The sequence below is a fragment of the Ranitomeya variabilis genome, chromosome 4, assembly GCF_051348905.1.
Source record: "Ranitomeya variabilis isolate aRanVar5 chromosome 4, aRanVar5.hap1, whole genome shotgun sequence".
In the NCBI taxonomy this organism is placed as follows: Eukaryota; Metazoa; Chordata; class Amphibia; order Anura; family Dendrobatidae; genus Ranitomeya; species Ranitomeya variabilis.
This window is the reverse complement of record NC_135235.1, coordinates 694705134-694719237: the sequence shown is the minus strand read 5'-3', so window position 1 is coordinate 694719237 and position 14104 is coordinate 694705134. Positions and strand designations below refer to the sequence as shown.

At 45.1% G+C, this 14104-nt stretch overlaps 1 protein-coding gene across 1 annotated transcript in view; it reads right to left on the bottom strand.

The window, feature by feature from the left end:
• Nucleotides 1–14104, bottom strand: part of LOC143767645 (uncharacterized) — a 74525-nt gene that overhangs the window by 33127 nt on the left and 27294 nt on the right. Inside the window, exon 8 of the mRNA XM_077256094.1 lies at nt 2477–2620. Coding sequence (XP_077112209.1) covers nt 2477–2620 — 144 coding nt within the window. The remainder of the gene's footprint in view (nt 1–2476; nt 2621–14104) is intronic.

Below are 14104 nucleotides of genomic sequence, written 5' to 3'. Positions count from 1 at the left end.
CAATATAAAATATATTGAAATACTATTATATTATATTTTTATTTAGATGCCTGTCTCTGAGCTGTTGCTAGGGACCAACATATCTCGTTGGACACATTCTGGCTTCATATCTATTAACCCGTGTTCGCCCCTCTCTTTTGTTATTTTCTTTCATAGGTGGATTCACATCCTTTATTCATTTGTTGGATTTCAGTATGATTGATCGTTATGTCTCCTCATGCTCCGCCACTAGATCACCAGGGTTAAAGTGTTCTGTGCTGCTACAGCCAGTCCAATTTTTGACAAGGGTGTCTATGATACCCATAAAATACTTTTTAAAAAAGGTACCCCATGGGGAAGTGTTTGTCAGCCCATGCATTTTGTGTATGGGCATTACAAGTCTAGGAGATATGCTCCTTTACATTGGGCCTAGTTTTTAATTGTGCTAGGTAGGCGGGAGAGTCTATGTGCACATATCTACACCACTGCAAGGCATGCAGGCACTGTATGTTGAGTCTATAGATCTCCCTGCATACATCAAAAGACTCCATTACTGTCTGCTGCTGCAGCTGCAGGTATCCGTGGCCATGATTTCTTTTGGGCGGAGGCACCTTATACCTGCAAATTTTAGTACAAAGCAATACGGGACCCCATTTTTTACATTTATTGGCTTGGTCACACTGCAGACTACAGCCAGGTAATTTTAAATACAAGAGCATTAAAACATAATTTAAAATGGCTGTTTTTGTCCCAGGCATCAGATGAGAGTGAGCATAAAATTCTGGCCTTTTTCTGGTACTATAGGTTTTTTTTGGAGTGTCTTACAACATTTTTGAACAACATTTTGGTGACCAAAAAATCTTTAGCTGGCAAAGAAAATATTTAGCTACAGTTCTTATATTTATCACTGTGATTTGTACGCCACACGCATCGCATATTATTGCGCTAAATATTGTACAATTTTAGTACTCCAAATGTTTTATTATAGTGTCATAGCCTACTTATTAAAAAGATTTTGTCGGTCCCCCCCCCAAAAAAAAAAATCAAGGCCACATTTAGATCACTCTGTTATCTCCGTCAGACGCACAGTGTATCTGTGGTGTCCAAATCCTTGCTTGACAGGCATGCATATCATTTTTTGGTCTGCTATCCTTGCTGTACACAGAATTTTTTGTTTTAATTTTTTTTTACAAAATAACATATTGAAAGTCTTATCTCAGTCACTCGTCTCATCTATCTGTGGTCTTCAAATCTTGGCTTTTCGGCCATACATTCCAGTTTTTGGTCTGCTACCCTTTGTGTATACAGTATTTTGCTGTTTTAAAAATACAGGCCACATACGTGTGATCTAAAAATAGTTGTTTTCATGCATACATTCCAATTTTTGGTATGTCTAAAACCCTAGGTCTATACACTATCTTGGTTAAAACAAACAAAAAAAAAAAGAAGCAAAAATAACATATTACAGTGTAGTAGTTCTGTGACACACCTCATCTATCTGTGGGATACAAAGTGTGCATTTGAGGCTTCCATTCTCCTTTTTTTCTGGTGTGTTACCCTAGCTCTAAACACTATTTAGCAGTAAAAAAATAAATATACAGGCCACATATTCAAGAGTTTGATATCTCAGTCAAACGCCAGATGTATCTGTGGCCTACAAATTGTGGTATTTTAGGGCTATATTCCACCGTATTTGCTGTCTTTGACCTGATTTCTATACACTATTTTGGGGGCCAAAATAAAAACACAGGACACATATTTTACAGTGTGGTATCTCCGTGACATGCCTCATGTATCTTTGGTCTACAAAGTGTGCTTTTCAGGCTTCCATTCACCATTTTTTTTCTGTGTGTTACCCTAGCTCTAAACAGTAAACACTATTTTGAGCTGAATTAAAAAAAAAATAAAAATGTCACCCCCCATGGGGAAATGTTTGTCAGCCCATACACTTAGTGTATGGGCATCACGAGTCTAGGAGACCCGCTCCTTTGTAAATGGGACAGTTTTGTTTTGTTTTTAGTAGGCCATCCACCATGTTTCTTCCAAGGGGTGCAAATTTGGATCAAGGCAGCCCTTGCATTCAATGCATAAGGAAACTGTATGGCAGGACCAACTGAACACTGAAGTGGGTTTTCCTGTGGCCATCCAGTACCTGGGTTCAAAGGCTTATTATTGGGGTGCATATCACTTGATAGCAAGGCAGGCCTTGCATTCAATGCAACATTTTTTCAGGAGGCCCTCCTGTACCTCTCGTGAAAGGTGTATTGGGGTGCATTGTAATTCTTGGCAGCCCAGCTACTCACTGCATAGGCAATAATAGCATAGGAGACCCACTGTTTATTAATGTCCTTTAAGAATATTAATGCTGCCTGATGCCCCTCTAAAAATAGGCTTTGTGACTTTAAGAGTCCCTCCTTCATAAATGAAACAAGATGTATCTCCTTATGTGTCACACACCACATGGCCAGGCTAGGGTTGTTAAATGTTACAATTATACCTGTAGGTTTCCTATTCTTCCTTCTCTGGGCCGCTAATTCTCCGGAGGACTGGTGTATAGACTCTTTTTTTGATGTGTCTCCTGTCTTTGGCGCAGCCCTAATGGTCAGTTCCTGGCAGTTCTTCTCAAGAAAAACCATCCCAGCTGGAAAATAGAGTGAGAGGACAAGAAAAGGAAACTTCGTTATACAAGGGATCTATACGGACATTCCATCATTATGTAATGTTTATCACTTAGCATTGGTTTTTTAACATTTTATCATGACAAGTAAAGATACCTTCACACGAAACGTCGCTGCAGCGATAGCGACAACAATGCCGATCGCTGCAGCGTCGCTGTTTGGTCGCTGGAGAGCTGTCACACAGACAGCTCTCCAGCGACCAACGATGCCGAGGTCCCCGGGTAACCAGGGTAAACATCGGGTTGCTAAGCGCAGGGCCCGATGTTTACCCTGGTTACCAGCGTAAAATGTAAAAAAACAAACAGTACATACTTACATTCGCGTCCCCTTGCGTCCGCTTCCTGCACTGACTGACTGACTGAGCGACAGCAGTAGCAGGGCACAGCGGTGACGTCACCGCTGTGCTGTGCTTTCACTTTCACTTTGCGGCGCTCAGTCAGTGTGGGACGCAGACGGTGGGGGATGCGAATGTAAGTATGTACTGTTTGTTTTTTTTACATTTTACACTGGTAACCAGGGTAAACATCGGGTTACTAAGCGCGGCCCTGCGCTTAGTAACCCGGGCCCTGCGCTTAGTAACCCGATGTTTACCCTGGTTGCCAGTGTAAAATATCGCTGGTATCGCTGCTTTTGCTGTCAAACACAACGATACACGGCGATCGGACGACCAAATAAAGTTCTGAACTTTATTCAGCGACCAGCGACATCACAGCAGGATCCTGATCGCTGCTGCGTGTCAAACTAAACGATATCGCTAGCCAGGACGCTGCAACGTCACGGATCGCTAGCGATATCGTTACAAAGTCGTTTCGTGTGAAGGTACCTTGAGATATTCGTTGGACATTTACATACAGTGGGGCAAAAAAGTATTTAGTCAGTCAGCAATAGTGCAAGTTCCACCACTTAAAAAGATGAGAGGCGTCTGTAATTTACATCATAGGTAGACCTCAACTATGGGAGACAAACTGAGAAAAAAAAAAATCCAGAAAATCACATTGTCTGTTTTTTTATCATTTTATTTGCATATTATGGTGGAAAATAAGTATTTGGTCAGAAACAAACAATCAAGATTTCTGGCTCTCTCAGACCTGTAACTTCTTCTTTAAGAGTCTCCTCCTTCCTCCACTCATTACCTGTAGTAATGGCACCTGTTTAAACTTGTTATCAGTATAAAAAGACACCTGTGCACACCCTCAAACAGTCTGACTCCAAACTCCACTATGGTGAAGACCAAAGAGCTGTCAAAGGACACCAGAAACAAAATTGTTGCCCTGCACCAGGCTGGGAAGACTGAATCTGCAATAGCCAACCAGCTTGGAGTGATGAAATCAACAGTGGGAGCAATAATTAGAAAATGGAAGACATACAAGACCACTGATAATCTCCCTCAATCTGGGGCTCCACGCAAAATCCCACCCCGTGGGGTCAGAATGATCACAAGAACGGTGAGCAAAAATCCCAGAACCACGCGGGGGGACCTAGTGAATGAACTGCAGAGAGCTGGGACCAATGTAACAAGGCCTACCATAAGTAACACACTACGCCACCATGGACTCAGATCCAGCAGTGCCAGACGTGTCCCACTGCTTAAGCCAGTACATGTCCGGGCCCGTTTGAAGTCTGCTAGAGAGCATTTGGATGATCCAGAGGAGTTTTGGGAGAATGTCCTATGGTCTGATAAAACCAAACTGGAACTGTTTGGTAGAAACACAACTTGTCGTGTTTGGAGGAAAAAGAATACAGAGTTGCATCCATCAAACACCATACCTACTGTAAAGCATGGTGGTGGAAACATCATGCTTTGGGGCTGTTTCTCTGCAAAGGGGCCAGGACGACTGATCCGGTGGAGTGCAAACCTCCTTCCATCAGCAAGGGCATTGAAGATGAAACGTGGCTGGGTCTTTCAACATGACAATGATCCAAAGCACACCGCCAGGGCAACTAAGGAGTGGCTTCGTAAGAAGCAATTCAAGGTCCTGGAGTGGCCTAGCCAGTCTCCAGATCTCAACCCTATAGAAAACCTTTGGAGGGAGTTGAAAGTCCGTGTTGCCAAGCGAAAAGCCAAAAACATCACTGCTCTAGAGTAGATCTGCATGGAGGAATGGGCCAACATGCCAACCACAGTGTGTGGCAACCTTGTGAAGACTTACAGAAAATGTTTGACCTCTGTCATTGCCAACAAAGGATATATTACAAAGTATTGAGATGAAATTTTGTTTCTGACCAAATACTTATTTTCCACCATAATATGCAAATAAAATGATAAAAAAACAGACAATGTGATTTTCTGGATTTTTTTTTCTCAGTTTGTCTCCCATAGTTGAGGTCTACCTATGATGTAAATTACAGACGCCTCTCATCTTTTTAAGTGGTGGAACATGCACTATTGCTGACTGACTAAAAACTTTTTTGCCCCACTGTATGTGTATAATATATATGAATATATATATTTTTACACTTTTTCCATTCACTTCAACCCTAGCCAACTTTTTATACATCTCGGCTTCAGGAAAATGGCCGCCACCATATCCATCTGCGCACGCGCGGATGCCCGCGGCCATTTTCCTGAAGCCGCGGCCAGCAGAGCGCCGCTTCTACGCACGCACGGCCAAAGGAAGATGGCGCGCCCACCGACCACCAATGGAATAACGGACATCGCTGCTATTTTCACACCCCTGTGCAGGATTCTGGACCTTGGGCATGCGCACACCACTACGCCACCAACGGAAAACTACGCAAGATCTGGGGGAAGACACCACGCCCTTTTGACCTGACCAGCCTGATTGACAGGCGAAAATGACTACTTTGGTAACGTATTTCGGCAGCATAGGTGGGGAATCGGGGTCCACAAACTACACTATTGTAATGCACAGCTCAGGCCCTATTTAACGGTATTTTTATCTCATACCGAAAAAACGGGGTGACAGGTGCCCTTTAACATATTTCCCAGCAAAATCCATTTTGTTTACGTTTTGGTATGTTTTTTTGGTGCACCTGTAAAAATGACGTGAAACTTTGACAACATTGCTTACAGTTGTGACCTAGGAGTCAGAAATGCTTCCAGGGGCAATCCCCATGATGGTCCTGTGTCATTTGAGCAGTGTTCCCATCATTTTCAGACCTTAAAAAGGACCCCCGGGGGGAATCGCGGTAAAAATACTCAGGTTTCCCTTATATTGGGCTTGTTGCTTGGGTCGAGTACCCAAGTATTCCAATTTGCTCGACCCGAGCACCCAAGCATTTTAGTGCTCACTCATCACTAACCGGACCCAAAGAGTGGTCGTAAATGGCTGCACATCCTGTTGGAAGAATGTCTCACGTGGGGTACCACAGGGCTCTGTCCTGGGCTCTGTAATGTCCAACATCTTATCAATGATTTAGATGAAGGCATTGAGGGGTAAACTGATTAAAATTTGCTGATGACACAAAGCTAGGAGGGATAGCTAATACTAGAGAAGAGAGAGAGAGGATTCAAACACAAACTGGAGCAGTGGGCAGCAACTAACAGAATGGTTTTTAACAGGGAAAATGCAAAGTACTACATATGGGCAATAAAAATTAAAAAAGCATATACAGAATGGGAGGAATAGGGCTAAGCAACAGCACATGTGAAAAAGACTTGGGTATACTAATTGATCACAGACTGAACATGAGTCAACAGTGTGATGCAGCAGCAAAAAAGGCAAATACAATTCTGGGATGCATTAACAGAAGCATACAGTCTAGATCATGTGAAGTCATTATTGCCCTCTACTCCTCTTTGGTCAGACCTCATCTGGAATACTGTGTCCAGTTTTGGGCACCACATTTAAAAAAAACGACATCAACAAACTGGAGCAAGTTCAAAGAAGAGCGACCAGAATGGTGACCGCTCTGCAAACCATGTCCTATGAGGAACGTTTACAAGATTTAGGAATGTTTAGCTGGCAAAAAAGAAGACAGAGGAGACTTAATAGCTGTCTACTAATATCTCAAGGGCTGTCACATTGTAAAAGGATCATATTTAGGGCTCATACTCACCTGCGAGAAAAACGGATGAGTCTCGCATGTCAATACCCGGCGCTGCTGCCAGCACTCAGGAGCAGAGCGTGTGGCTGCATGTATTCCAATGCGGCCGCATGCTCCGATCTGAGTGCTGGGTATTAACATGCGAGACTCAGTTTCTCACAGGTGAGTATGAGCCCTTATTCTCATTTGCACAAGGAAAGACTAGAAGCAATGGGATGAAACTGAATGGGAGGAGACACAGATTAGATATTAGAAAAAAAAACTTTGACAGTGAGGGTGATCAATGAGTGGAACAGGCTGCCACAAGATGTGGTGAGTTCTCCTTCAATGGAAGTCTTCAAACAGAGGTTGGACAGACATCTGTCTGGGATGATTTAGTGAATCCTGCTTTGAACAGGGGGTTGGACAGATGACCCAGGAGGTCCCTTCCAACTCTACCATTCTATGACATTTTTTGTGTGTGTATTTTTTTTTTCTTTTTGGATCCCATTTCTGGGCTGGCAGAGCAGCTGCAGAGGTTGTCACTGGAAGTGACTGACCTATGTTCTGAGGTTCAGCAGCAATGGCAGCTGCTGCAGACGCCTACTGTGGGGGCTTTAGCCCTTATCTGTGATGCTCATGACTGCATTTCCCTGGCTGATTCTAGGCTGTGTCGCCTTCAGCAGGAGAAAAGTTCAGTGAAGATTTAGGCTGGGTTCACATTGCGTTATAACAGTCCGTTAGACGGACTGCGCTACATCGCGGCATAACGCGGTGTAATGCAGTCAGTTAATGCTGCCATTAACCCCTATTATCAGGCACATCTCCAACGCATGCCATAATCAGCATGCACTAGCGATGTGCCGTCATTCTGTGACGGACCCCCAGACGTGGGCTGCAGCGTTTCCGGGTCCGTCACCGCTAGCGCAGATAGAGCATCTGCGCTAGCGCGATCGCATAAAGCGATCTTTTTCGGCAATTGCATTAACGCAGTCCGTTTAATGCATGCGCTAATGCAACGTGAACCTAGCCTTACAGCTAGGAATTCCACAGGTGGGCAACCGATACCAAGTGGAATGACCCGGTCATAAAAGCCAATTTTAGCAAGGCAGACCTTACAGAAAGGTTAAAAGAGTCCTTGGAGGCTGCCATGTCATTGGCTATACATGTGGACAGCATCCTGCGGGATAGATGGGTAAGACCACCTTCTCTGGAGCCCTCTTTCCGGGACAATACTCCTGTGCCGGTAAGGGGATGGTCTGGGGGCAGAGGCGTAGCTAGGGTTTTGGTCCAGGGGGGCGAAGCTTCTGAGTGGGCCCCTAACCAGGTAACCTTCATTACAATTCGGTGATGCGCCCTAATAGTGGAGGAGAACCTCAGCAGATTACCGCGCTGTTACTGAAGATAATCTCTATATAAAGACCAACATAGATATTACCGCCATATGGTCAGTGGTAGATACCAGTCCTGCAGAACATGTAACTGATCACTGCACAGTTACAGATAATGACTTACCTCTGACGTTCTTTCTGATGGAAAAGACGGGAAAAATGAACAATTCTATCTGGGCCAGACCGACATGACAACTTCTTCCAGCTACAACTCATCTGCAGAGAATACAACAAAGACACGTTTCACTTCTCGCATTCCAGCCCCATCACCATCTATTCCCAACCTGCACAAACTCTTCATCCTGCTGATACCCCAATACTGAGCTGCTGCTGCCGTATGTGTCCCTATTACTGCATCTGATACCCCAATACTGAGCCGCTGCTGCCGTATGTGTCACTATTACTGCACCTGATACCCCAATACTGAGCCACTGCTGCCGTATGTGTCCCTATTACTGCCCCTGATACCCCAATACTGAGCCGCTGCTGCCGTATGTGTCCCTATTACTGCCACTGATACCCCAATACTGAGCCGCTGCTGCCGTATGTGTCCCTATTACTGCCCCTGATACCCCAATACTAAGCCGCTGCTGCCGTATGTGTCCCTATTACTGCCCCTGATACCCCAATACTGAGCCGCTGCTGCCATGTGTCCCTATTACTGCACCTGATACCCCAATACTGAGCCGCTGCTGCCATGTGTCCCTATTACTGCACCTGCTGTGTGGTTCTCTGTGCCCTCTAAATTCTAAAGCACCCCTCTATAATATAGTAATGCCGGGTGCAAGTGCCATAGAAAACAGTGCCCACATTTTGTCCCCTAGAAAGTAATAATGCCCTCTGTGTGTGACCCTTTGATAGTCACAGTAACCTGAGTTCCCCTGTAAGAATAAGTGCCCACTTTATATTTAATAAAGTCCCGAGTCTCCCCCACTGTACAGCTCCCCTATACACAGTATGATGCCCCCTCACTGTATATACTGACCCCTTAATATTCCCCAAACTGGCTCCAACACTGTATGATGGCCCTGTCGCTGTAATCTCCACACTGAATGATGGCCCTCTAGATAGCCTCCATATAGCATAATACACCAGATAGTCCTCAATACGGTATAATACATTCACCATAGGCCTTCATATAGTATCATGCACTCCCCATAGGCAGACCCTATAGTATAATGCCCTTCACATAGGAAGACTATATAGTATAATGCAGCTCCCATAGGCAGCCTCTATAAGGAAGGCTGTAAATGTGTCCCCAATCCCCTCCGCAAGGCATAAAAATGACCTCTCATTATACTCACCAATGGCGCTCACCAAGGCATAGCTGGTCTTGACTTAAGATCGCCATCCTCCATTACTGCTTCATCTGGATGACACATCCTACGTCATCCACACCGTGTCACCCATCGCGCTCCTGTGCAGGCACACTTCTCTCTAGGCTGCTGAGTGCAGAGCTAAGTACTGTAGTGCATATGTGCTGGGAAAGGCCAAAGGGCACTGATGACCTGGAAATAAAGCCGGCGCATGCGCACTACAATACTGTGCTCCGACTTTAGCAGGGCAAAGAGAAGTGCACCTGCATGGGAGTGCGATAGAGGACACTGAATGCAGGATGTAGGACGCATCTTCCACACGAAGAGGGACAGCGATCACAGGAAGAGGGTCGGCGCCGGATCAAGACTAGTGACGCCCAGACTGCGCCATCCGTGAGTATAATAAAAGCTCTTTTTTGTGCCTTGCGTAGAGGATTGGGGACATAGAGAGCATTCTAGAACACTATGTGAGGGCGTACAGATGCTGGCCGGACCTTATATAGTGACAGGCTCCCACATGTAAAAGCCATCTTGCAAGATTCCAGCCGCTCGCAAACTTAAGAAAATAATCATTCTCCTTCCCATAAGCTAATCAGCAGTAAATAAATTATGTGCCAAGACACTTATCGATCACATGCCAGTTTTCAGGGTCTGTCCAGATTGCAGGATAAACAAGACATACAAGTTTAAGAACCTTCATTGCTTTATATACTGTGCCTGTATGTGTGTATTCAAGGCAACAGATCAGACATATCAAAAAGCAAATGACATGTGCCAAGATCCTCATCATGCTGTGGAGAGAGTGTCCTCTGGTCCTGGGGGCTGCTCCTCCCAGTCAGGTGCAGACATCATGTGCAGATAGTGAGCTCACAGTCAGAGGCACAGTCCCCCTGCGTCCCCGGCTGCTGCTGCTGATCACTTCTCTGCAGCACAGGAGCTTTGAGCAGAGCGCGCTCAGCCAGGATTGGGTGAGTGGTGAGTGACCTCCCTTCCCCCTCTCCTCCACAGACTGCAGAAGAGTGATCACATGACTCACTCCCTGCACTCTGATTGGAGGCCTTCTCTTCCTTCTCTCTGCTAACTCCCTGTGAGCGTTTGTACCGTGCATGTTACTTTAGCTACATACACAGTACAAACGCAGGGGAAATTAAAGGAAAGGTGCCGCATTTTATTTTTTGTATTAAAAATGATTGTTTATATAAACAATTATTTTTAATACAAATTTACATTTTTTAACTTTAACATTTTTTTTATTATTAATTTTTTTTTTCAGCCACTGGGCGCCGCCATTTTGCTTTGCAGGAGTGTAAGTGTAGCTGCACGTCACTTACACTCCGCATTTACGGCAGCCCAGGGCTTAGAGATCTGCGGTCGGGAGCCGACTCTATACCTACCATTATAAGCTGCTCCCTGCTGTGATCTGGCCACGCCCCCCGAGCCGTCCACAGCACGGCAGAGGCAGGAGACCAGCGCCATCTTCCTGGAGCTCACACTGCAGCTGTGAGCTCCAGCTAGCTTCCCAGGATGATCGCAGGAGCCCTGCAGTCATAGGAGGAGGAGGAGACCATGGACGGGAGGGAGAAGGACTCAGCAGGCAGCCGTGAGTATCAGTCGGGTGGGGGAGAGGGAATCTAATTCTCTCCTTTGTGGTGCTGACTCTGAGCAGTTATCTCCTCCCTTGTGTGTTACTGAGCCGTGTATCTACTCCTCTCCTGTGTGATACTGTGCTGAGTCATGCATCTAATCCTATACTGTGTGATACTATGCTGAGCCGTGTATCTAATCCTATCCTCTGTGATACTGTGTGCTGAGCATGCATCTAATCCTATACTGTGTGATACTATGCTGAGCCGTGTATCTAATCCTATCCTGTGTGATACTGTGTGCTGAGCATGCATCTAATCCTATACTGTGTGATACTATGCTGAGCCGTGTATCTAATCCTATCCTGTGTGATACTGTCTGCTACGCCGTGTATCTAATCCTATCCTGTGTGATACTGTGTGCTGAGCCATGCATCTAATCCTATACTGTGTGATACTATGCTGAGCCGTCTATCTAATCCTATCCTGTGTGATACTGTCTGCTGCGCCGTGTATCTAATCCTATCCTGTGTGATACTGTGTGCTGAGCCATGCATCTAATCCTATACTGTGTGATACTATGCTGAGCCGTGTATCTAATCCTATCCTGTGTGATACTGTGTGCTGAGCCGTGTATCTAATCCTATCCTGTGTGATACTGTCTGGTGAACAGTGTATCTAATCCTCTCCTATGCACTCCTCTCCCCCCTGCATGTCTTTCCCCATTGCACACACAACTCAATGCATGCGATAACAGGAGCTGCAGGGGTCATGCTGTATTATGGCATTATGTGAGATCTATATGACGGTATTATGTGATCTGTATGGTGGTATTATGCTTGATCAGTATTGTGAGAATTATATGGTGGTATTGTGTGTGATCTATATGGTGGTATTATGTGAGAACACTGGCAGTATTATGTGTGATCTATATGGCGGCATTGTGAGAAGTATGGCGGTATTGTGTGATCTATATGGCGGTATTATGTGAGAACACTATGGCGGTATTGTGTGATCTATATGGAGGTATGTGAGAACACTGGCGGTATTATGTGTGATCTATATGGTGGTATTATGTGAAAACTGTATGACAGTATTGTGTGATCTATTTGATAGTATTGTGTGTGATCTATATGGCGGCATTATGTGAGAACACTATGGCAGTATTATCTTCAGAAAGCGGACCCATTCTATGGTGGTTCTGGCTGAGCACCTGCATGTGGGTCTGGGGTAATAGAGGGGGCAGCATGACCTCCAGTTAGGTGCAGTCAGGGCTTGTGATGCAGCTGAAGAGAGGGGTCTCATTTTTACCGTTACTATATGGCTACATTTCCTTCCCAGCGTCACCCCTGACTGCGCCTGTCGCCTCGCTTTCACACATCGCCAGGACAGGATGGAGAAGACAGGATCTGAGGAGGGGAATGGGGTCTGCTGTCATGATTCCCAATGGCAGGGAAATAGCAGGGACATAGGCAAAAACAGGACTAGCTCTAGGATGATGGAAACTAAGCTGACCGCGATGCTGAACCTAACACACAACTAATAGTAGCCGGGGAACGTGCCTGTGGTTTCTCTAGACGTCTCGCGCCAGCCGGAGATCTAGCTACCCCTAGCAGAGGAAACACAGACCTGGCTTGCCTCCAGAGAAATTCCCCACAGAGATAGTAGCCCCCAACATATAATGACGGTGAGTTAAGAGGAAAACACGTACGTAGTCATGAAAACAGATTCAGCAAAATGAGGCCCATTTAGCTAGATAGCAGAGTATACAAAAGGAGACTTCGCGGTCAGCTGAAAACCCTTTCAAAATACCATCCTGAAATTACCTTAAACTCCGATGCCAACTCATGGCATAGGAGTGGTAATTTCAGTTCACTAGAGCTTCCAGCAGCAAAGATTCATATTACTGCAAGCTGGACTAAAACATTCAAAAATCAACATAGGACAAAAATCCAACTTAGCTGATCCAGCAGACTAGGAGCAGGTAACAAGAGCTACAGAGAGACTCTGGTAACATTGATAGCCGGCGAGGGAATGACAGAGAAACCAGGTTAAATAGGGAACTCCCATTTCCTGATGGAAACAGGTGGACCGGAGACCGCAGAATACACAAGTCCTCCAGTACCACCAGCAGCCACCAGAGGGAGCCCACAAACAGAATTCACAACAGTCTGCATGCAAAGTCTGGATCAGAACAGGCCATCAATCCGCAGAAATGTTTCCTGGATTTCTGTGGAGCAGACGGTCCATCCATGTGTATAAAAGACAGCGTTCTATGTACAATCCCTGGCTGCTCCGCGCACTGAACATGGTGCCCCCCCCATAGACCAGCACACTGCTCTCCTGAAATACTCTGTGCTGCTGTCACCCTGCTCCCTCCACCACATATCTCCCAGAATCCTTGCTGCCTGCCATCCTCGGTGACTGTCTACTTGTCAGTATAAGGCTGCGGTCACACATTCAGTATTTGCTCAGTATTTTACCTCAGTATTTGTAAGCCAAAACCAGGAGTGGTTGATAAATGCAGAAGTGGAGCATATGTTTCTATTATACTTTTCCTCTAATTGTTCCACTCCTGGTTTTGGCTTACAAATACTGAGGTAAAATACTGACCAAATACTGCTAGTGTGACGGCAGCCTTACTCTGCAGTCACCAACAAAATGGCTGCTCACTGGGTTCCTGAATATCATCCTCTCTTATCCCTTAGCAGACACCCAGAAGGGAAGGAGAGGAGACATCACACACATGTCAGCAGACTCCGCCCATAATTACTGCAGTGCAGTAATGTGAGCTAGTTGTACACAAGGTTTTTCTGAAATTTCAGCAGCTGCTCCCCCTAGTGTTTAAAAGTGGAAATTCCAAAACTTTTTACATTATTTTTCATATTTTACTAAATTATAAACAAATGATAATATTTTTTATGAAAATGTAAACATTAATTCTTTACATTTTTACAATTGCTGTAAAAAAATTTTTTTTGATGGCACCTTCCCTTTAACCCCTTCACCCCCAAGGGTGGTTTGCACGTTAATGACCGGGCCAATTTTTACAATTCTGACCACTGTCCCTTTATGAGGTTATAACTCTGGAACGCTTCAACGGATCTTGGCGATTCTGACATTGTTTTCTCGAGACATATTGTACTTCATGATAGTGGTAAAATTTCTTC